Raw genomic sequence first — 21,281 nt, 5'->3', positions numbered from 1 at the left:
AAGGGTCCTTCAGCCCCTCCCTCCCTCTTCCTCTCTCACACACCTGACAGGGGTGCCAGGTGCTACCTTCTCTCTCCAGTCCAAGCCCAGTGGCACATCACACGGACTGCATTTCATTAGGGGGCCGCAAGTCCTCAGACGAGATGTAAAGAAAGATGGTAGCGGAGTCTGCCAGTACGTCTGCAAATGTTCCCCCTTAGTCGCTGTGTGAGAGGGAACTCAGAACGAGGGGAAGCGTCCCGATTCCTCAGGACCTCCTTGGCCAGAAATCGGCCTCTGCTCTGGAGCTGCATGGAGCCCGAACATGAGCACCCGCGCCGGTTCTGCCTCGGGTGGCGTCAAATTTCTGAACACAACGCCCACGGGGCCCAGGCTGGGGGCCCGTCCGCGTCCTCCAACTCTGCCAGGCGTTCCAGCCCCGCCGGAGCAGCGGCCTTGGCCCGCACCCGGGCGCCCTGATCAGACTGGGCCTGTGATTTCTAGACGAAAGATTCCTCACGAACACACAATGAAGCCAACGGTCACCCTGAAGTGCACTCACACGGGGAAAAGTGGGACATGACATTGTGCTTGAAAGGTTTGTCTTCTGCAGTAACTGCTGAGTGGCTCAAGGCCTCACTCGTGTCCCAGCCCCGTGCGAGCTCTCACGCCGCAGGCCCGTCTGGTGGCCCCGGCCCCCCGGCTCAGCTTCCTGCAACTTCCACCACGTCCTCCTGAGACCTCCAAGCCCTGGAGACCTGTGGTGCCAGGAGAGCCCAGCGCCAACTCCGGCACCCCACCCGCCCAGATCCACTGTCTAAACTCAGACGCCGCACACGGTCCAGCGACTCCCCTCTGGGCTGCAACCACCAGAGTCCACACGTGACTCCACCCAGAGCACGCAGAGCGAGCCTCCAGTCTCTACAACACGGACGGCCAGAGCTCCTGGGGCTCGCTCGGGGAAAAGCCAGGGCCTGCGCAGAACAGGAGGGAAACGTCCCCATGGGTACTTTCCATCCCGTTTCTCTTACTGTAAGGAAGTGAACCATCTGGAAAAATGGCCAGCACTTCACGGGGCAGCCCCATTATAGGGCTGGCCTTCCACCCACCCTCCTCCACAGCTAGAAATCCAGAAAGCAAATTCCTGGTGCAGGAGTGGTAACTCGGTTCCTTCCAACAGACAGCAGCTGCCCTGACGGCGTCTGCAGTACAGCTGCTGGGGTAAAGAATCCTTAGCTGCTCTGCACCATCACCAAACGCCAGGGACACTGGTCCTGCACCAGGCATGCGCTCCACTGCCCGCTGCATGCACGCCCCTCACGGAAAACACAGGCAGTGACAGAAAAGCTTCAGGAGAGCCCAGAGAAATCACCAAACCTTCCTTATGCAGAAAAAGTTCTACAACTTAGGCCTCACTAAAAAGAAATTTGGAATTAGTCAGAACTCACAATTTTTCAGCCTACTGAGCTGTAAGGTTTAGGTAAGTACTGCTCCAGACGTTTCCAAGTTATTACTCATGACTAAAATCATCAGTGAACATATGCCACATTTTAAAACGGCTTAAAAATAAAAGTGTATCAAAATGCTTTCAACTCACATGCGTATCTTACAGTTAACTAATGCTAATTTGAAATAATTACTATTGTATTCATTCACCAACAAGGAATCACTGAGTACTGACAACTGATACTATACTGGGTACTGTGAAGAACAGAAATGAACAAAATTTGGATCTAATAGCATTAAAGCTATTTAACTTAACATTTTAAACGTATATTTGAAAATAATGAAACTCATCAAAAACGATTCTCGAATTTTAAGGCCTGCCACTCCTCCCTTGCCTGTCTGGAGTCAAAGCCTTTGAGGTGGGGCTTGACCAAAGGGGCTCAGGGCCGTGGGCGATGCGTCCAAACAATCGGAAGGGCTTTTGGGGTTTTCTTGTAAAGCTACTCAGCCTCAACTGACATGAGTCTCCAAAGACATCGTGACTCTAATGACCTACAATACTGGAACCGTACACATAAGTAACCACATGGTGCAACTTCTTCTAAAAACATCATTACAATATCCTTCCCGGCCCAAACCTCTGTCAACCTCCTCCGGGCCTTGTCTGACCAGAAACCGTCTTGTTCGTCACAGCTCCAGGGACAAATGACAGGCGTGGATTGCCCCGCCAGCGTCACTAACTGGCCATCCTCAGCCATGCCTAAAACTGCCTTCCCCACTGCCCACGGGCCCAGGAGGTGGCGAACGGGGAGCCCTCCGGCAGCCCCGAGCCTCCGCTGGGGACCAGGATTCCCGAGGAACGGAGCTGGCAGCAGGAGATGCCGCCGGGTCCCGACGGGGCCAGCTGCCCCGGGTAGGGCGACACAGCCTGCAGCGCCACGCTCGGCTTCCACGGCCGGGCAGCAGGAGACGCGCCGTTGTTTCTGTGACTCTTCTAGGGTATTTTTGGGAACCACTCAACACCAAACTCCCTCCACATCTGGCCTTTTCTCATTTAAACGATATTTTCCACCATTTCTGGTAGAGAAGGCTTTTCCATGAGGGGTTTATTCCCTGAGCTACCTAGGTTCTCCAAGATGTGTGTCTGTGTTTTGGAAGGAACATATTTTCTTGAAGGGAACATTTTTATTAGAAGTGAAGTGACAGTGTGAGGGCTTCCCTGGTGGTGCAGTGGTTAAGAATCCATCTGCCAATGCAGGGGACACGGGTTCGAGCCCTCGTCTGGGAAGATCCCACGTGCCGCGGAGCAACTAAGCTCCACGTGCCACAACTACTGAAGCCCACGTGCCACAACTACTGAAGCCCACGTACTTAGAGCCCGTGCTCCGCAACAAGAGAAGCCACCACAATGAGAAGCCAGCGCACTGCAACGAAGAGTAGCCCCTGCTCGCCGCAACTAGGGAAAGCCCGTGCACAGCGACAAAGACCCAATGCAGCCAAAAATAAAAATATAAATAAATAAATAAATATTTTTAAAAAAAGAAGTGAAGTGACAGTGTGTACCATCTGCAAGGCTGAGACTGCTCTCCTGGCGTGGCAGACCACTAAAAGTGGACTAGAGTCCCTGGGAATGGCAGACACTGTTTCACTGCTATAGATAAAGGCACCCTACACACACACCACACACACACCACACCACACACACACACACACACACACGCACACACAGCCCTTCTTCTCATCCACCCCAAAAAAGGCCTACACTCCAAAAAAGTCCTACACATAAAATGTTGGCTACTTCCCACCTCTTCTAATCTTTTTCCCAGCTGGGTTTATAATGCCTCATTTTATGGAAAAAGTTCCGAGCGCTACTGAAATTTACTTTTAAGCAAAGTATAAGGATGGACACAAATGCCAAAGAACTCGAGAGAGGTTTAAGAGTCTCGAGAACACCAGGGCTATTTAGTTACATACTGGTGACGTTATCTCACAGATGCAGGAGGAGAGTAACCTGGACACATCACCGTGTTGCCTTTCTTAAACACAGGTGACCCATGCATGTGTGTGTTTCTGTGCGTGTGTGTGTGTGTGTGTGTGTGTGTGTGGCATACTCATTAGTGCAGAGACGGGCTTTGCCAGAACACACACAACTCCCAGGTTTCCAAGTGTCCTGACGTCGTTCAGCCTACAGACAGACAGACAACTTTCTTCATACGCATCTTAGATGACGTTAACCACAACTGTAAAAAAATAAAAATCTACCAAAATACGCATCTAGTTGAAACAGTACTAAACCATTTCGTGATTCACAATGTAAGCACCATGACTAAAGCTCCAGTCTTTAAAGATGCCCCATGTGGCTGAAAATCTCCCAACTATGGAGAAAAAACGGACCCAGATTCAGATGTTCCAACAGATACGATATTGCCTGGCAACGGAGCTGGGACCAAGTGAGAGCTCACATCTCACTGGATCTGCATCGTCTGCATCTACACGCCCTCTGGAAGCAGCTCTGTGAATCTTCACGGCCCTGCTCCACCCCTGAGCGCCTACTGAATGCTCAATGCGACAGGCAAGAAACAGAGCGTGGATCTGCCCTTACCTTTCTCACACACTCCTAGTTTGTTACCTCGCCCCAGTAACACTCCTAAGGGCCAGGCAGAGGGAGCTCTGTCACTTTAGTCTCCACAGAACGAGGCAGAGAAGACATATCACAGCTCACAAGCATCGAAACTCGCTTGAAACATCCCTTGATGGTGGTGTAGGGGGAGGTGACGCTGGTGGAGGTGACAGTGGCTATGCAGTCCTGGTGGTGGAGGTGACAACAGCAGTGATGACAGCGGAGGGGGAGGTGACAGTGGCTGCACAGTCCTGGTGGTGGAGGCGACAACAGCAGTGATGACAGCGGAGGGGGAGGTGACAGTGGCTGTGCAGTCCTGGTGGTGGAGGTGACAACAGCAGTGCTGACAATGGAGGGGGAGGTGACAGTGGCTGCGCAGTCCTGGTGGTGGAGGCGACAACAGCAGTGATGACAGCGGAGGGGGAGGTGACAGTGGCTGTGTAGTCCTGGTGGTGGCGGTGACAACAGCAGTGATGACTGTGTTCTAGAGACCTGGAGCCAAGGCGGGGGCTTGAGGACTCATATGAGAGTTGGGGGCTGCAGCCATCCTGGACTTGACCTCCCTGCACAACCCTGGAAGAGGCACCGGCTACTGTCCCCACGTGTAAAGGAGAATAACATCCCCTAGTTCACATCATCAACAGCAACACAAGACTGGGATGTCAGAGGGAGCGTACGTCCAGCTCCAGAAAGGGACACCGGCCCCGTGGGCAGCGGGCTGGCTCCTCCCATGGCTGTGGCAGCCGGGGAGGACGGAGCATGACACTGGAGGTACAGGGGGCCCCAGCCTCCTCCTCCTGGGTTGTGCTCTGACCTTTAGTGACAACTCGGTATTAACTAAAACAAAGGTGCCAGCGCCCTCCCAGGGGCGGGCCTGCCCTCGGGTGCTGACGAGCCCAGGAAACAGAGGTGCCGCAGACACAGTGGCCAGGGGGCCTCGCGGTCGGCCAGCAGCAGCCTGCTCGGGAGCACCGCTTCTTAGTCACACGAATAAACGTTGCGGTCTTTGCTTTGTTTTCTTAAACTCCCCCAAAACCAAGAGGAACAGAATGCAAAACTTAGAAATCGTAAAAATCTAGATTTTAAAAATCTCAATTCTTTAAATGCAGAAAAGGACATTTTAAGACTGTTCTAACAGTTCAACAAAGATTTAACAATACACAATAATCATAAAAAACGCACCCAACTTTCACCATCGGCCAAGCTGCCCCAACGAAGCACACAGTTAATAAGTGTCAAGCTCTCGATGCAGATTCTATGCCACTCGGGTGGGCGGGCTGAGGTCTCGATGCCAACACTGACACACTAACTCCCAGCCCACCAGCCTGAGAGGGGAGGCTCATTTCCGGGGCTCGTGGTGCGTGATCCACCCAGTAACCGTCTCCATGAAAATCCACCGGGCCTCTCTGGGCACTCAGGCAGGCCCCTGCCTCCCCGTGAAGGACACAGGCCCTGCCCTTCAGGAGCTCACGGTCAAGCCACGCCGGGCCCAGAATGGATGCCGGGAGATGTCACATCCCTCTTTGCCAGCAACATCCTGTGCATTCAGACCACGGCGTGGACATCCCACACCGCCCTCAGGAGCGTGGTCACCATGGGGCCTGCACGTCTGCACCCCAGCTCTCAAAAGCTGGTGACATCCGCCCCGCAGACCCTGCCACCGTGCTGTGAGGCCCTGGGCCATGGGGGAGCCCTCATGGAGGACCGAGGGGCTGGGGGGACAGCCCAGCTCCAGGCCTGGGAGGGATCCCTTGGACAGGGCAGCCCCGAGCCTCCAGACGACCCGGCGACATGACGTGGCAGAACCACCTCCTCCCGCTGGGCCCGGTGAACCCCGAATGGTGAAGGGTAATAATTTTTACTTTTTTTAAATTTATTTGTTTTTGGCTGTGTTGGGTCTTCATTGCTGTGCACAGATTTTCTCTAGTTGTGGCGAGCAGGGGCTACTCTTCGTTGCGGTGCACAGGCTTCTCATTGCAGTGTCTTGTCTTGTTGTGGAGCACGGGCTCTAGGCGCACGGGCTTCAGTAGTTGTGGCACACGGGCTCAGTAGTTGTGGCTCGAGGGCTCTAGAGCGCAGGCTCAGTAGTTGTGGCACACGGGCTTAGTTGCTCCGTGGCATGTGGGATCTTCCTGGACCAGGGCTCAAACCCGTGTCCGTTGCATTGGCAGGTGGATTCTCAACCACTGCGCCACCAGGGAAGCCCCAAGCATAATAACTGATTGCCTTCTCTGGCCCCAAATTTGGCGGTGGGGGCGGGGGTCGTACAGCAAGGGATGGCTGCAACCAGGTGACGATTAGACCAGCAGCACAGGGACGAGCCCCAGTGCTCACAGTCTCACAATAAAGCTCGTGGTTCCTGGCATGCGTTCGTCTACACAGCTGAAGGGTGACTGGCTCGGGACTGGCTCTAACTGGGGCAGATTCAGAGCCAGATGTCTCTGTGCCACAAGGCCAGCGCCAACGCGGGTTCCCAATCCTATGGTCTCACTGCCAGCCGCTGTCCCCCGAGCACGACCGAGCCGAGATGAGGCGCTCACCCCGCTTCCCTTGAACTGACGCACACTGAGCAGCTCAGAACGCTCAAAGCAGAACAGCCAGGAGATGGAGCAGAGGCAGCGCTTCGTCTGTGTCACTGCATGTGTCCCCTCGGAATCTTCCTGAATTACCCAGATGAACCCAACGCGGGGACCACACTCGTGGATGTGACAGACACGCTCGGCCTCACACCCACTCCCTCCTCAGCAGTGGTCTTCACTTGAGGGCCAGACGTGAAGCTCTAAGTGAAACAACACACTTCGACGCCTCAGACAACCCGACCCCCAAGAAAACAGTGACCTTTAGAGAAGTGAGAGGGAAAGAATAAAGCACATGCACACGTCCCAGGAGACGTGTGGCTTTGACATGAAGCGCCTGTGACCCCACAGAGCCCCACCACAGAGCAGGCCCTGCCCGGACCCACACCCTCCTCCCGCCAGGAGGATGCCCTCCGCTTCCCCACCACCATCTGCCTCCTGGAAGCATTTCCAGAACAAACGTCCTCTTTTGGCCACTTCTTTCCTCCAATTCTCAGAGTTCACCTCCCGTGTAACGTCTGTACTTCCAGATTTAGTTCTGCAACTGCACTGCCACCTCCTAAACTGAGTAAGATTATTTTGCCTTTCCTCCAACTGATTAGAGAAATCAGAAAGATTATTTCGAGCTGGCTAAATCTTCAACCACATCCAATTCATCAGAACCAAAGCCTGTACCTCTTGCTGTCTAAACTGAATATCCAGATATTCCCTTTAAAGACATGGCCACGTTTTTACCCAAAATTCACCATGCAAATTCGAAGAGCCCACCGTGTGGGTCGCAGGTGATTTCCAAGAAGCCAGGAGGCGCTGTGGTTCCATGGGAACCAGTCCCCGGTCTGAGAGCATGACCCTCAGCCTTCCCTGCCCTTCCTAAGGGTCAGATCCCTGAAGCCCTGCACCTGCTGCTGCCAGCACCGGGGACCCCGCTGACTGGGGTCAAATTCGGACAGTTATCGACAGTACACAGTCCTGCGGTGTGAAGAGAAAGCACCCCGAAATTGTCATGCATTACTGCAAAGTCACCCGGCCCCGGCCGTGAGCAGCTGAAGCAGGACCGAACCCATCGTGGTGCTTTAAGGGCCTGGAAGCGAGCGGAACCCCTCTGTGGACAAGACAGCACAGTGGTGGGGAAAGGTGGGTGCCTGGGAGGCAGGGAGGCCCTGCCACGTGCCTATGCACATCATCAGATGGGAACGCCCCCTGCACGTGGTGGGGCTGTCCCACACCCCACCCTGCTGCCCCACGCACGGCCAGGAGGAGTCGGGATGGAAACGGTGAGGCCGCCTCGCGAGGCCCGAAGGCAGACTCACATCCGCAGTGCACCTCTGAGCTCTAAGGAGGGCGGACAGACCTGGAGCCAGAGCCGGGTTTACCTGGCCACCGGTCAGCTGGGACGAGGGAAAGCCGACCGGGGAGCAGCGGCCCCAGCTTGGGGTGTCCCCTCTCTCCCCCAGAGGGGAACCCCTCCTCACCTGGAAAACCTCCTCCGGCAACCACAGGGTAGGGAGAGCAGCTCACCAAGCACCCACTGGGGTCCAAGGCCCAGTGTTTGTTGGCTGGACTCAGAGAGGCCCCACTTTGGAGGCTCAAATTCAAACCTTAACGGTTGAAAGGGGCCCCATGACCCGATTCCCCAGCGACGAGCCCAACTGAAGTGACTGCTCCGTCCACAAGCTCTGGGGCCTGCCTGCCAGCCAACAGCGCAGGAGGCTAACGGCACTGTTCCCGCAGCCAGGCCCCTGCTGCCCACATACTCATGACAGCGGGCGGACGTGTCCGCTCCTTTCAAAGAGCAGCATCTTTTTGCTTGAACACAGACCCTCACTTCCCCCCCAAAACAGCCTGCATTTCGAGGGGCAGAACATCAGGCCAGCACAGCCCTGGAGGCAACCAGACTCCAGGCGTGAAAGGCAAACTGTTGCGTGACTGAAGGCGAGGATTTATGGACAATGCGCGGAAAGGTCTCAGCGGAAGGACAGACGCTGTGCTAAAGGGACACAAGGCACAACTTACTGCTCCCTAAACATGTTTTTAATCACATCATTCTTAATTAATGCACCAAACCAGGTCAAATTCTAACCCTGTACAATTCATTTAACAATTTTAAATATCTTGCTAAGGTTAAAAATGTCCACATAACCTCACAAACATCTCTAACATATACAGCGGCAAAGCCAAGAAAGCACGTGTTGCCAGAGTGAACCCGACATGAACCTCGCGTGCGGCCTTGTTGACCGACGGAACCCTCTGGGGACTGTTCTGTCTACACTCGGCCAACTCGACGTCCGGGTCAGGGAGAGGAACGAGCCTCACTGAGATGCTGAGGCATCTCAGCATCCGATCATGACTGTCACTCCACTCGACAGGGACTGGGTGAGAAGTGTGACTGGGACATTTTTCCAGTAACCGGAACCCGTGCTCTCAGCCCAACTGGAGCTTCACCTCTAACCCCCATGCTCTCCTCTCCGCCACCCTCACCCCTCCACCCTGGGTTTGAGTGCCTAGCCTCACAGGGCCTACCTGGGGGTTGGGGGGCCCCTCAACCCTTAATCTGCTCCAACAGACGCAAGCGGCAGATCGCGGTATGTGAGGCCCAACGTGGGCGGCGGGGCCCACGCTGCGGTATGGAGAAGGCCGCCCTCCCGCTGGCAGAGGCTGGCTCGACGCCCCTGCACTGCGCCCCGCTGTAACCAACCCTCCAGGACAGGGCTCCTCTCCCTACACCTTCCCCGAAAGCACACGGAAAGGCAAGCAAACACAGCTGCCCGGAAGCGACACCCCTCCCCAGGCTGCCGGGTCACCTCGGGCCACCTCACCAGCAGCAGCAGAGAAAACCAGAGCACAACTCTGGGAAAGCAGAGGTTTTGCTGCAAGGCTCAAGTGACAAAGAGCCCCCAGCTTTCCCGACCTGGAGTAAGAGCCCTGAGAAGGATGCTAAAGAAGAGGTGTAACTAAGGTTAAAACTCAGCGCAGCTTTTAAAATGCTGCAACTCTTTGGCCTTTTGCCAAGGCAGCCATTGTAATATATTAATGCTGCTTTAGGACTTTGATTAGAACCTCATGAGTATGCTCAAGATGACACTTTCAACGAAGAAAGTCCAACTTGAACATCGCACTCGTCCCAAGGCGCTCCGAGGGCTCAACGGGAAACCCTCGGGGCGTGACGTCCTTTGGTTTCGAGTCCAGCAACGCACACCCTGCATGACCGTTTGTGGCAGACACGAGCCCCTCGCCGAGGACGTGGGAAGCGCACACAGTGTGCCAGAAGGGAGCGTGCACTCGGCTCTGAGAATAGTGTCTATGGTTATCTTGATAGTGACTGAGCTCCATGGTCATGATTCCTAAGTTACGTTCTATAAAAAAGGAAGATCGTCCAGACTCTCTCATAATTATTCAGGTTATAAACATCTCTTTAACAGAAACTCTTCATGAGGACGTGAAAACGTCAATCCTCGAATTCACCAGCAATTTCACTCCACCTTAGAAAGCAAATCACCCCTAGAACGCCTCAGCCGGGCGCTTCACTCTGTAGACAGTTCATATCAGGTGAGCTCTATGAGGGTTTCAGGGACTTTTTCTCAGGACCAGAAAAAAAGGCAGTGGTTGGAGTTTGACAGCAATGAACGGGAACGAAACCTGCCTTATTCTAACAGACAGCTGCTGCACAACAGCCCAGGGCCCCGCCGTCCACATGCCCCAGCCCCGTGTGTCTCCGTGTGTCCCCGGGGCCAACGCTCCCGCTCCTGCCACGCTGGGATCCACCGCAGGTGAGCACTTACCTGCCCATCTTGTCCCACGTGGTGTATCTGTAGATTGCCCTGCAAAATGGATGAATAAGGGTGTGATCAAAGACAACAGCTTCAAGATGCACGAGACAGAGGCAGGAACGTCCCCAGGCCATTAGTGAAAACCAGCAAAACCATTAACATCAATTCCAACATCGGTCCCTTGTAGCATAAAAATCCCAAAATGTCAATACTTAAGCTGAGTTTACAGGCGCTATTTTTTCTTACAAAAACAAATAAAACAAACCAGTTAAAAAACATTGTAGCCATCCCCCAACCCTGACCCCCAAATGGACATGTCTTTTTTCTAACTCTTCACTTTGAAACAATCTCAGACTCACAAGAAGAACCAAAAGTAGTACAGAGAGGTCCTGCGTCCCATCACCCAGCTTCCCCTTTGGGACATCTGACACATCATGGAGCATTACGGCAACCAGGAAATCAATGGGACGTGATGCAATTAACCAGACTACAGGCCTACTGAGATCTCACCAGCTGGAAATTCATTTTCATTTGTTTAAAAAAAATAGTAGTTGTTTTAAGTCTTGTAGGCGCCGCTAAATGTCTCTTACAGATATCCTCATTTTGACAAAATAACTACCTAATTTTTAAGTGAACAAAGTAAGGTTTCATTGTGATAAGAAGACTAATTGCATATTGTAACTTATTACAAAGTAATCATTACACTATCAGCAATTTTTTCTAATTCAGTGCATTCAATTCCTAATGGAAGCAAAAAAAAAAAAAACCGCTGGATTATATAGAGGAGGAATTCAGTTAAGAAAACTAAAAAAAAAAAAAAAAAGGGCAAAACTGATACTAAAAATTGGAATTCAGTAAGTATTCTAATGAATTTTTAGCAGAAACAATATAAAAGCGGATGTACATTGATTTCTCCTTTTCCAACCCTAACCATTTTCCTTCCTTTCAAGGGCCGCCAGCAAGGTAGGCGTGCTGGTAGACGGCCGGCCCTCTGTGGCCGTGGCCTCCCCCTCACCTGTGCCTGGAGAAGGGAAGCTCCCCTGCCCCCAAGGGGGTGCCTGCGCTTAGCTTGCTGCCCACTCCCCCCCTCAACATGTTGCTCTGTGTGAGTTCACAGACACCCACCCCCAGTCCGCTGGCCCCGCAGGAGGCAGGGGGAAGCCCACTCCTTACCTGCGGTCAGGCCTCCCGGGACCTGCCCCTCCCATCCCCCAGCCTCTGTGCGCTGCTCCCCTTCACCGCCCCACCCCCGGCCCCGCTAGCCTCCCCACCCCCCGGGCACCCACCTGGCCGTGCGCCCCACCTTCCCATGGACACACCTGTCCCGTCATCTGAGGACTCACAGGGATTTGTCCAGCTCGGAGCCGTCCCCTCAGAACCCGCCCACCTCTTCCCTCTCTGACTGTGGGGCTGGGGGCTGGGACTGAGAGGTCGGGGGCACTAACGTCACCCACTTAAGGAAAGCAGCCCGGTGCGGCCGGAACACGAGGAGCCAGCAGGCACCGCTAAACGAGTCCCAGGCTTCCCTGGGACTCTCCTGAGACCGGGGCCCGACAGCCCCTGGCGCCAATGCCGGAGGCTGGAAGCAAGCCCGGCCCTCAGCTCCGCCTACATGGCACACGTTGCGGGGGATATCCAGGGCGAGCACTGCTCCCAGGCAGGGACAAGGTGCAGGAAGCCACGCCCCAATCTGCGGGCTGCAGCCCTGCGCCCCACAAAGGACAAAGGTCAGAGTGCAGAGGGCCCGTGGGCACAGAGCGGGCCCTGGGCTGGCAGCCAGACTCACCTCGCTGTCCTGTGTGATCTGCACCTGCTCCCCTTGAGGCACCTGGGCGATGTGGAGGTGGCCCTGTGGGATCCGCAGAAGAGAAGACACCAAGAAGCATCAGAAGAAACAAGAAACGCTCTCCGAAACATTTGTTCCTGATTCTCCACTCGCAGTTCAAGAAAAGACAGCTAAGGCCTGAGTGGCCAGCATCACACACGCATGGTGTGAGCTTACTAAACACCCTCTTGAAGTCTACTTTAAGGACATAACACAGAATACTTTGCAGTAATTCTTAAAGGGGCAATGAGGCCTAGGAAAAATCTGTTAAATCTTTAAATGTTACTAAACAGGCAAATTTAAGAATGTGAAGGACATACAGGAAAAGGGAGAAACCACAATTCTCCAGAAAGCTAAACTGACAAGCTTTTTTTTAAATTGTACTATCAACTCAGAGGGACCAGAAACCTCATGGACTTTCAGACAGGGTCCCTAGTGACCTGGGGGCGCTGGAGGCTACACAGCCGCGTGACTAGGGGGGTGGGTGGCAGTTATACACGTGTCTACACAGAAAACACGTCAGCCAACTCTTTTTAAATCAAAGAAACACGTGACTACTTAAACAGCTGAAGTAAACAATAAACGTGCTTCCAAAGTCTCAGACTCCAAGTCAAACGCATTTATGTTTGTAGATACAGGCAGACAAATAATTCCTGTAAACCTTAACTCAGCTCAATGAAATGAATATCCATTATCTTATTTAAAATTCTACCTTAATCAAAATGGACCTGAAAATAAACTACTGTTGAATTTTCTATTGCTTTCATTTTACTACATCTATGTAAACCCTATATCACAGTTATCTCTTCTGGGATTCTTTCAAAGAACTTCCTTACTAACGAGATTAGAGTAACTGCTTTTGTGACTGTCAGCTAAACAAAGAATCCACTGTTTATAACTGTTCCATCTCCCTTGGAAGAAGAAGAACTCTTCACAATCCTCCTCAGTGCTCTCGGGAAGCCCTCCCTTTCCAGACAGCGTGCTGAGTGCAGCATCAAACCAAGGCCGCCTGGGTCAGAACCAGGGCTCCAGGAGGCAGCCCTGCAACGAGGCCCACGGCGAGGAGGCTGGGTGCCTACAGCATCCCCAGCATCCCTGGGAAGTTCCTGCCCCGCTCTCCCACGAAGCGTCGGGAGGAACGTCCACCTGGGCCGGCAGCACACAAGGGTGACTCGTCACACAATCGAAAGAAACTGCACAATGACTAAGGCCACCAGCTCTCTCGGCTGGCCGCAGAACGAAGTCATTCTTCTCCTCTCAGTAAAGGGTGCCCATGCTTCTGAACTGAGAAAATATCTGTGATACATCTTGATGTCTCCCAGGAGGACAGGCAGAAGCGCACAGGCAGGGGAGCCGCGAGGGGCCGGCAGAGAGGTCTACGAGATGTAGGAGGCCTACCTTAACTATTTCTACTTGGACCCCACCCCAGGCTGTCAGCGGGATCCAGAAGTGCAGGGAGAGCTGGTCGTGGCACCCCTCCCCCCGCTTCCCAGCCGTGCCCTCCCCTTCCACTCGCAAAGGCAAACTGGCGAGAAGTACATACTACTTGGACCTGTCCGTCCTCCCCGATCTGGTGGATCTGGACCTGCTGGGCGTTGGCCAGGGCGTAGTGCAGGGCCTGAGGCGGGGGCTGCTGCAGCTCACTGGCGGGCGGCGGCGTGCTCATCATGGTCTCTGTGGGGAGATGCACACGAGCCTGAGCTGCCGTCCTGGGGCTGAGCCCACCTCTGCCTCCCTCTCTCCGCAACCACACTGCCCACGGAGATGAAGGGAGAGCCTTCGTTCCTGGACTTCCAATGTGCAGTGTCGTGAGCAACAGCTGTTAGACAGCGGGGCTTTCTCACCTGCAGTCAGCATCTAAAGATCCAGTGACCCACAGACACAGATGGTTCCCACCTACTACGTAAGTGAAGCTCCTCAGATATAGTGACAAAAACGGAAAACGGAAAACAGGAAAAAGTGCACACTAAACTCTGTGTCAGACCGGCGCAAGGCAGGGACCGTGGATAATTAAAGTGCACACTAAACTCTGTGTGAGACCGGCGCAAGGCAGGGACCATGGATAATTAACGCAACTTGGGGGAGGGAGGGACTTCCCCAGGGGTGCAGCGGTTAAGAATCCGCCTGCCAATGAAGGGGACACGGGTTCGAGCCCTGGCCCAGGAAGATCCCACAGGCCGTGGAGCAACTAAGCCCTTGCGCCACAACTACTGAGCCTGTGCTCTAGAGCCCAGGAGCCACAGCTACTGAGCCCATGTGCCACCACTACTGAAGCCCACGTGCCTAGAGCCCGTGTTCCGCAACAAAGAGAAGCCACCGCAATGAGAAGCCCGCGCACCACAACGAAGAACAGCCCCTGTTCGCCACAACTAGAGAAAGCCTGCTCGCGCAGCAACGAAGACCCAAAGCGGCCAAAAGTAAATAAACAAACAAAAAACTAACTTGGGAGAAAAGTTCCATCCACTCAATTGAAGGAACTCTTCCAGTAAAAGTTTACTCTCCATGTTTAACCCAGAATGAGATGCGTTTGTTTTCACGTGTTGTGTATTACTTTTAACTGTAATACTATCTCAATCAGAAGAATTTTCTCATACACTTAGAACATGAGGACTCAGAAACAAAAAGATTTTAATTTTCAATGTATATACATATTTTTGTTCTAAAGAATGGATTACTCAGAAAGACTTCTAAAGATAAAACCATATTACATTAAAATGAAATTCTGTGACAAGTAGAATGCTGATATGAATGGAAAGAGGAAAAAGATTAAATGTCTGATTCTTGAAAAAAAGAATTTTCCTGCATTTTTTAATAGCTTAACGGTGGGTATCAAATTGACATGGCATAGATTCCACTGGCTGCCTTTTAAAAAGTTACAGTATAACAATATTAAGATGTTAATACTTACGAAATTCAAGTTATTGAATTTACCAGGTCATCAATAGCTCCCTCTAATTATGCAACGTGAAGACTAATTTAAATCTATGTTTTACAATCAATACTGATATCAAAGTGCAGTGCAAAAAACTGCATCTGTTACTTGCTTGTGGTCAAGAATAATCCAAGAGATACGGCAAGTGACCCCAGGCAACGACTCACGCTGAGGGAGGACCACAGCCCCCGGCAGTGACACGGCAAGGGCAGCCCCTCAAAGGCCTCGCCCCCACTGGCCACGCTGCCCCATGTCCAGAGAGACACACAGTCAGGAGCTGGTTCTCTGTGACCCTAAGGTTCTGGGCCCTACACGGATGCTCCCCAATGAGAGCTGTGGGGAGAAGCGCTGGGGGCGGAGGTTTACACTGTAAAACGCAGCCACCTTAAACTCAAGCACATACGAAAGTTCACGTGGTGTGGCCAGACAGCAAGGTGAGATACAAACGTTTTAATAAACTGATATTTTTAAAATCCCTTGAAAACCAGTGATGTTGTGGTCTGTGTTCAAACTGGCAGTACTAATTCAGCTTTAAATAGACCAGCCTCGGCTCAGAATCCCACTTGTAGCATCTGTCTGCTGATACTTCAAAAGAGAACACGGCCACTCCAGCTGGAACTACTACCAATTCCAAATGAACGGAATCCTGGCTAAATTACACGTTCCTGGATTATGTGTGTCACCGGAACAGCCTTGAGGAGCAGATTCACCGGGTCAGGCCGCGAGTCCGCAGGAAGGACAAGGACAAAATCCCAGAGGCCCTTTAACCAACCACCCTGTGCTGTATCGAGTTTGGGCCAAGTAGGCAGTACGTTAAAGTAGAAAAAGATCCTCAACAGAAAGTTACAGAACAACGTACTTCCAAGAGTTTGATGAAAGAAGAACGTGGTCCGTGCTCCTCTCAAAACTCCCAGGGCTCCAGCGCCCGAGGAGGGGCCGCCCTCTGGCTTCCAGCGGACCGCCCGAGAGCAGTCCAGACCCGTCCCAGAGCCCGGAACTCGCCCCCCGTGCTTCCCAGACACACAGCACCTGAGGCAGAGGGAGTGCGATGGTGCCGGCCTCCCTCAAATGCTCCTTAAAAGGCACACCTTGACCCCCGCCCCGACGCAGTGCCCCCTGCTGCACAACCCAGGCACAGAGACCCAGGTGGGCGGAGGCAGCAAGGTGCCGGGTGGCACCACGGTGTCCGTCCTCCGAGGCCCATCAGGACGACACAGAGGGCCCCCTGCTCCTGAGAAAGCGCCCGTCACTCTGGCCATGGACGGTGCTGCTGCAGCCAGCAGACCTTCCCAAGCCACTGAGGCCGGCCAGAGTCCATTCCGAGCCACACGTCCTGAGGCTCAGCGCCTGCCCGGCCACGGCACTGAAGAGCCCCTCATGGTGGCCATTCACCACCTGCAAGAGGCCACGGGACCAACAGCAGCACTGAGAGTTGCCAGACCCACAGCCTGGGGACCTCCCTGGTGGTGCAGTGGTTAAGAATCTGCCTGCCAACTAAGCCCGTGCACCACAACTACTGAGCCCGTGCGCCACAACTACTGAAGGCCACGTGCCTAGAGCCCATGCTCCACAGCAAGAGAAGCCCACGCACCGCAACGAAGAGTACCTCCCGCTCGCCGCAACTAGAGAAAGCCCACACGCAGCAACGAAGACCCAACGCAGCCAAAAAGAAAAAGAAAAACAAAACAAAACCCACAGCCTCTTGGGAGGAACCCTGACACGTTTATGGACAGAAAAACAGAGGAACTAAAGACATGCAACTACCATTAAAATGAATTACTGTCATTCAACTGAAAGAAACACTAATAACTGGAAGAAAAACAAAACAACAAGTGAGCGAGGGTAAAGACAAAGCATGACATCACCAGCCTGTGATGGAGATCAGACCTCAGGGGCAAAGGCCACCTGAGTCCCCAACCACAAGGTCAGAAGCGGATGCAAGGTGGCCAGCCCAGCAGTCCAAGCACAGCTTCAGGACCCAGCACCCTCCTGCTCCAACGTGGGCCGGACAGGCTTGGGGCCTCACGCAGCTGCTGGCTGGCAACGCCGAGCCTCAGACCACCACCCAGAGGCAGGATATGAACTGAACACAATCCTGAGGGGCCCGCCTGCAAGTCAGCTCGTCACGTGTCCCGGGCACCTCCAGAGGCGGGGACGCGGGTTCCACAGCCCACCTCATCTGATGGGGACAGGCACTGAGCACGGCCGTGCTGACCAGGTGGCCCCGGGGTAAGACGGCAGATCCCCGGCCACACTGAAACCTACGTCCCTGGAGCCACAGTCCCCACGCCTACCCTCTTAGGACCACAGAGCCAGCCCGGTTCGGCGAGGAGCCACCCCCAGCGGGGCCCCAACTGCTACCTAAGTTCCCAGGACAGAATCCTGGTGGTGACAGAAAGGCCGGGCTCCTCACCGAGAGACTCTTCAATGCAGGCCCCGCACAGAAGCTCTGCTCAGCGCATGACCTGTCTGGCCCACGAGAGTCGGCTACCCCCAGCTTGCATGGTTCACACGGCAAGCTAAGGCCAAGTATGTGATAACCACCAAACCACCGAGGAAAACCGCTTCCTGAGGTCGGGCTCAGCAAGGTTCACAACCCCGTAAGGACTCCAGGTGACCTGGTTTGTCACCGCAGCGCTTCCAGAACGAGAGCTCCGCCCACCCTGCCCACTGCTGCCCCTGAATCCCGGTCCCGACCCCGGTCAGGGCTCAGGTCTGAGAGCCACTGCCCAGGGACCGTCCGCGGGAGTTAAAAGACCATTTCTGTGACAACATTTTGAGACATCTTCGGTGACAAGCGATGCTGGTCTCCTTGTCACTCCTGGTGAACTTTCCCAGCTGTCCTTTCAATGCCTGAAAAGAAAGCCTAAGAGCTTCCCGTTCTCGAGGGTGAGTATACCCGAGGCTGCGTCCTCACCATGGCAGTAACGAGCACGACTTGGGCTGCACCCCAGCCTTCGCCTGCAGACGCCAGGCAGGTGGTGACAGTGACAGCGAGCCAGCGACGTGCTGGCCCACCAGGCAGAGGGAGCAGCGCTCAGGGTGGCGTCCGAGGTGGTCCTGGCCCAGCTCCTGGTGCTGCTGAGCCCAGGATGCCCTCCACCTAGACAGCTGCCCCGGGAGCCTCTCACAAGGCACGTGCAGGCACAGAACCACCGTTCTCACTCTGACCGTCCCCGGGGCCACCTGCCTGGGCCACCCTGCATCGTACCTGAGGCGCCGTACGAGGACGAGGACGGGGTTCTCCTGGAGAAGCTCTTGACGGCCAGGCTCTGGCCTCGCTGTTTTCGCCGCCAGGCCGTCCGACATTTGGAGTCGATGCTCTGTTTGATTCGATACCAGTCGGATTCCGTGATTCCAAATTTATAGAAGAGGTGACCTGCAAGAACACACCCGAGGGGAGGCTCTGTGAGGCACGGGCCTTCTGCGCGGCTTGCGGTCAGGGCGCAGCGCCAACAGGAAGCGTGACGGGCGAGAGCCGCCTCAGGCCTGCCTGTCATGTGCAATGATCGCTTCTCATTTATTCAGCTTTAACCTATCTGACGTGATCCACCCCCACCAGATGGAGTCGGGCAACAAGCTGGAGGTGAGGGTTCGCACAAGCGTCCTGGATGCCCCGCGTTCCAACTGTCCACCCTGATTTCACGCACGGCCTCTAGGGTTCTGAGGCCGAGATGGAACGCCAGCTCGTTCCTCCTTGCTCATGCCTGCCTGGCTGCCTCCTTCCCTCCTCTCAAGTCTGGGCTCCAGCGAGAGCTCAGTAACCCTCCCCTCAACCAGCCCACTTCGCCCCAGAATCCTCCCACCGCCAGCCCCGTCCCGGCGCTCTAACACTTTAGAGAACTTAGATGCTGATGGCGTTTACACCGCTTCCCCCACAAACACGGGGCTCTTTGCTCTCCTCGTCCATGCCTGCCGAGAACCCAGAACGTCCAGGCACACGACAGATGCTTACACATTTGTTGCCCAAATGCTGGTTACAACTCAGCTGAAGACTTTCTTCCACTGCTACTGGAGTCTGAGGCCTACGGAACTTCCCTTGCCTCTCCGTCTGCCTCCCTCCATCAGAATGAGACTCCCTAAGGGCGGACATAATCCACTCCCTGGGGCCCCACCGCATGCCCAGCCCGGCCCAGCCGAGTGGGCATCACCTCCACTGGACCGCTGGCCGCAGAGGGCAGGGCAGCCCTCTGGCACCCTCGCTGTCCGCCTCTGCGCCACGGCGAGCTCTCAGTGCGGGATGTGGGCATCTGAGACCACTTACCAGCAAGGAGGAAACCGGGTGGCAGATGGAGGCCCCTCCCTGCCAGCCCGCCCAGCTCTCACTGGACCACTTCACTTCTTCCTTGTGCTGAATCAACAGGGAGTAACGGTCAGGAACACGGGAACCACAAAAAATGCTTTTCAACAGGGTGACCTCCTTTCTAGCTGGTCATGAAGCTTTGCTGATTAACGGGAAAATAAATGCATGAAATTCAAAAATTTAATAATAAAAAGATTCAGCTCGGGGCTTCCCTGGTGGCGCAGTAGTTGAGAGTCCGCCTGCCAGTGCAGGGGACACGGGTTCGTGCCCCGGTCCGGGAAGATCCTACATGCCGCGGAGCAGCTGGGCCCATGAGCCATGGCCGCTGAGCCTGCGCGTCTGGAGCCTGTGCTCCGCAACGGGAGAGGCCACAACAGTGAGAGGCCCGCGTACCGCAAAAAAAAAAAAAAAAAAAGATTCAGCTGGAAAACTTGCTGTTTTGGCTACTAAGAGCACCCAGCTTGGAGCGGCTGCTGAGAGATCATTTGATGCCCAGTCCCTAAACTCTGCTCTGTGGAGAGCACAGACCCTAGGAATAATCAAAACAAAGGAAGTCTCTGTTTTCTTAACTACTGTATTAAGTTTCTTTTGTCTTGGAAAGACATTTAACTTTGTGAACATAGCCTAAGGCATTTTTGACTCCAAACAGAAACACAACCAACACGTCTGTCACCCTGATAAAAAGAAATTGGGTTAAGGAGGGGCAGGGTTTACAGGATCAGAGAAGATCAACTGCAAGGTAGTCTCGGCCCCACTTTGTCCTCCTGCAGAAAAGGAGGCGGCGCCTCTTCGCTGGTGTCCAGGTCATCTCTAAGCTAACTGAGTCATCGCAATATTTACTGAGACGGCTCTAGATGCAGGGCGGGGCTCACAAAGTTCCGGCCAGTTACCCACATGAGTGACAAGAGGACCCAACTACCCACTGTAGTTACCACAGAACGCAAATACCGACTGAGCCCAACTATGAGAACAAGAACCATAGAGTCACAAGGGGACCCGACCACTAACTACAGCTCTACAGTCACAGGCGGAGCCAACTCCCCACCACAGCTACAGAGGAGCCCGAATACAGGCGAAGAAGTGGCGACCACACGTGTCCAACCACCTCATTAGGCACCTGCTCCAATACAGAGGACACCCTGCAGGCCACCCGCAGATCCCCTCATGCCTTCCCACAAGGAAAACACCTTCCGAATGCCTCTAGGGATTAATGAGATCATGCAAGATTCCAAAGCTTGCTAGTAATAGAAGAGAATATATACAACACACACGTGGGCACACAAGCATAAGAAATGAGTGAAAACATTCATACTTAAATTCAACTTTGTAAAAACCAATCTGCCAGTTCAAAACCTGGCTTACATCCTTCAAAGAAAAAACGTACATTCGTAGAGTTGTGCGTTAGCCATTTTCAAATTCTTCTAAGACATCTTATTACATAGTTCCTTCCAACAGTGACTCAAGACTCCAGCTCGATGGCAAATGCCCCCGGGAAGCTGCCAGGAAACACTAAGGAAGGAGCCAGCAACACCGATCCTCCCCCACCGAGAGCCATGCTGCAGGAGGGCACAGGGGGCTCGGCTCCGCCCCCGGAGCCTCATGGGTGGGCTTCCTCTGACTTTGCTAAAAGCGTTCTTCAACTTTTCTGCCAGCCCTGAGCAACCTCAGCTGAGTGAAAGGAGGAGGAACCTCTTACAATGAGTGATAAAAAGATTACTTTGAATTAACTGGTATTTCACACTTGTTGAAGCATTTTATCTCAAGTCATTTGATGCTCCTAAGAAAACCTCATGAAATAAGAACGTCAATCTCCTCACTTCAGCTCCAAACCGA

At 53.8% G+C, this 21,281-nt stretch overlaps 1 protein-coding gene across 5 annotated transcripts in view; it reads right to left on the bottom strand.

The window, feature by feature from the left end:
- BANP (BTG3 associated nuclear protein) overlaps positions 1-21,281 on the bottom strand; it is a 119,971-nt gene that overhangs the window by 33,705 nt on the left and 64,985 nt on the right. For all 5 annotated transcript variants that reach the window (XM_060000863.1, XM_060000864.1, XM_060000866.1 and 2 more), the window contains 4 exons: positions 18,357-18,524; positions 13,757-13,887; positions 12,175-12,237; positions 10,401-10,439 (listed from right to left, as the gene is read on the bottom strand). In XM_060000863.1, the coding sequence (XP_059856846.1) occupies positions 10,401-10,439; positions 12,175-12,237; positions 13,757-13,887; positions 18,357-18,524 (401 nt within the window). The remainder of the gene's footprint in view (positions 1-10,400; positions 10,440-12,174; positions 12,238-13,756; positions 13,888-18,356; positions 18,525-21,281) is intronic.

The sequence above is a fragment of the Delphinus delphis genome, chromosome 20, assembly GCF_949987515.2.
Source record: "Delphinus delphis chromosome 20, mDelDel1.2, whole genome shotgun sequence".
NCBI lineage: Eukaryota > Metazoa > Chordata > Mammalia > Artiodactyla > Delphinidae > Delphinus > Delphinus delphis.
Note: the sequence above shows the minus strand (reverse complement) of the source record. Positions and strands in the feature narration are given on the sequence as shown.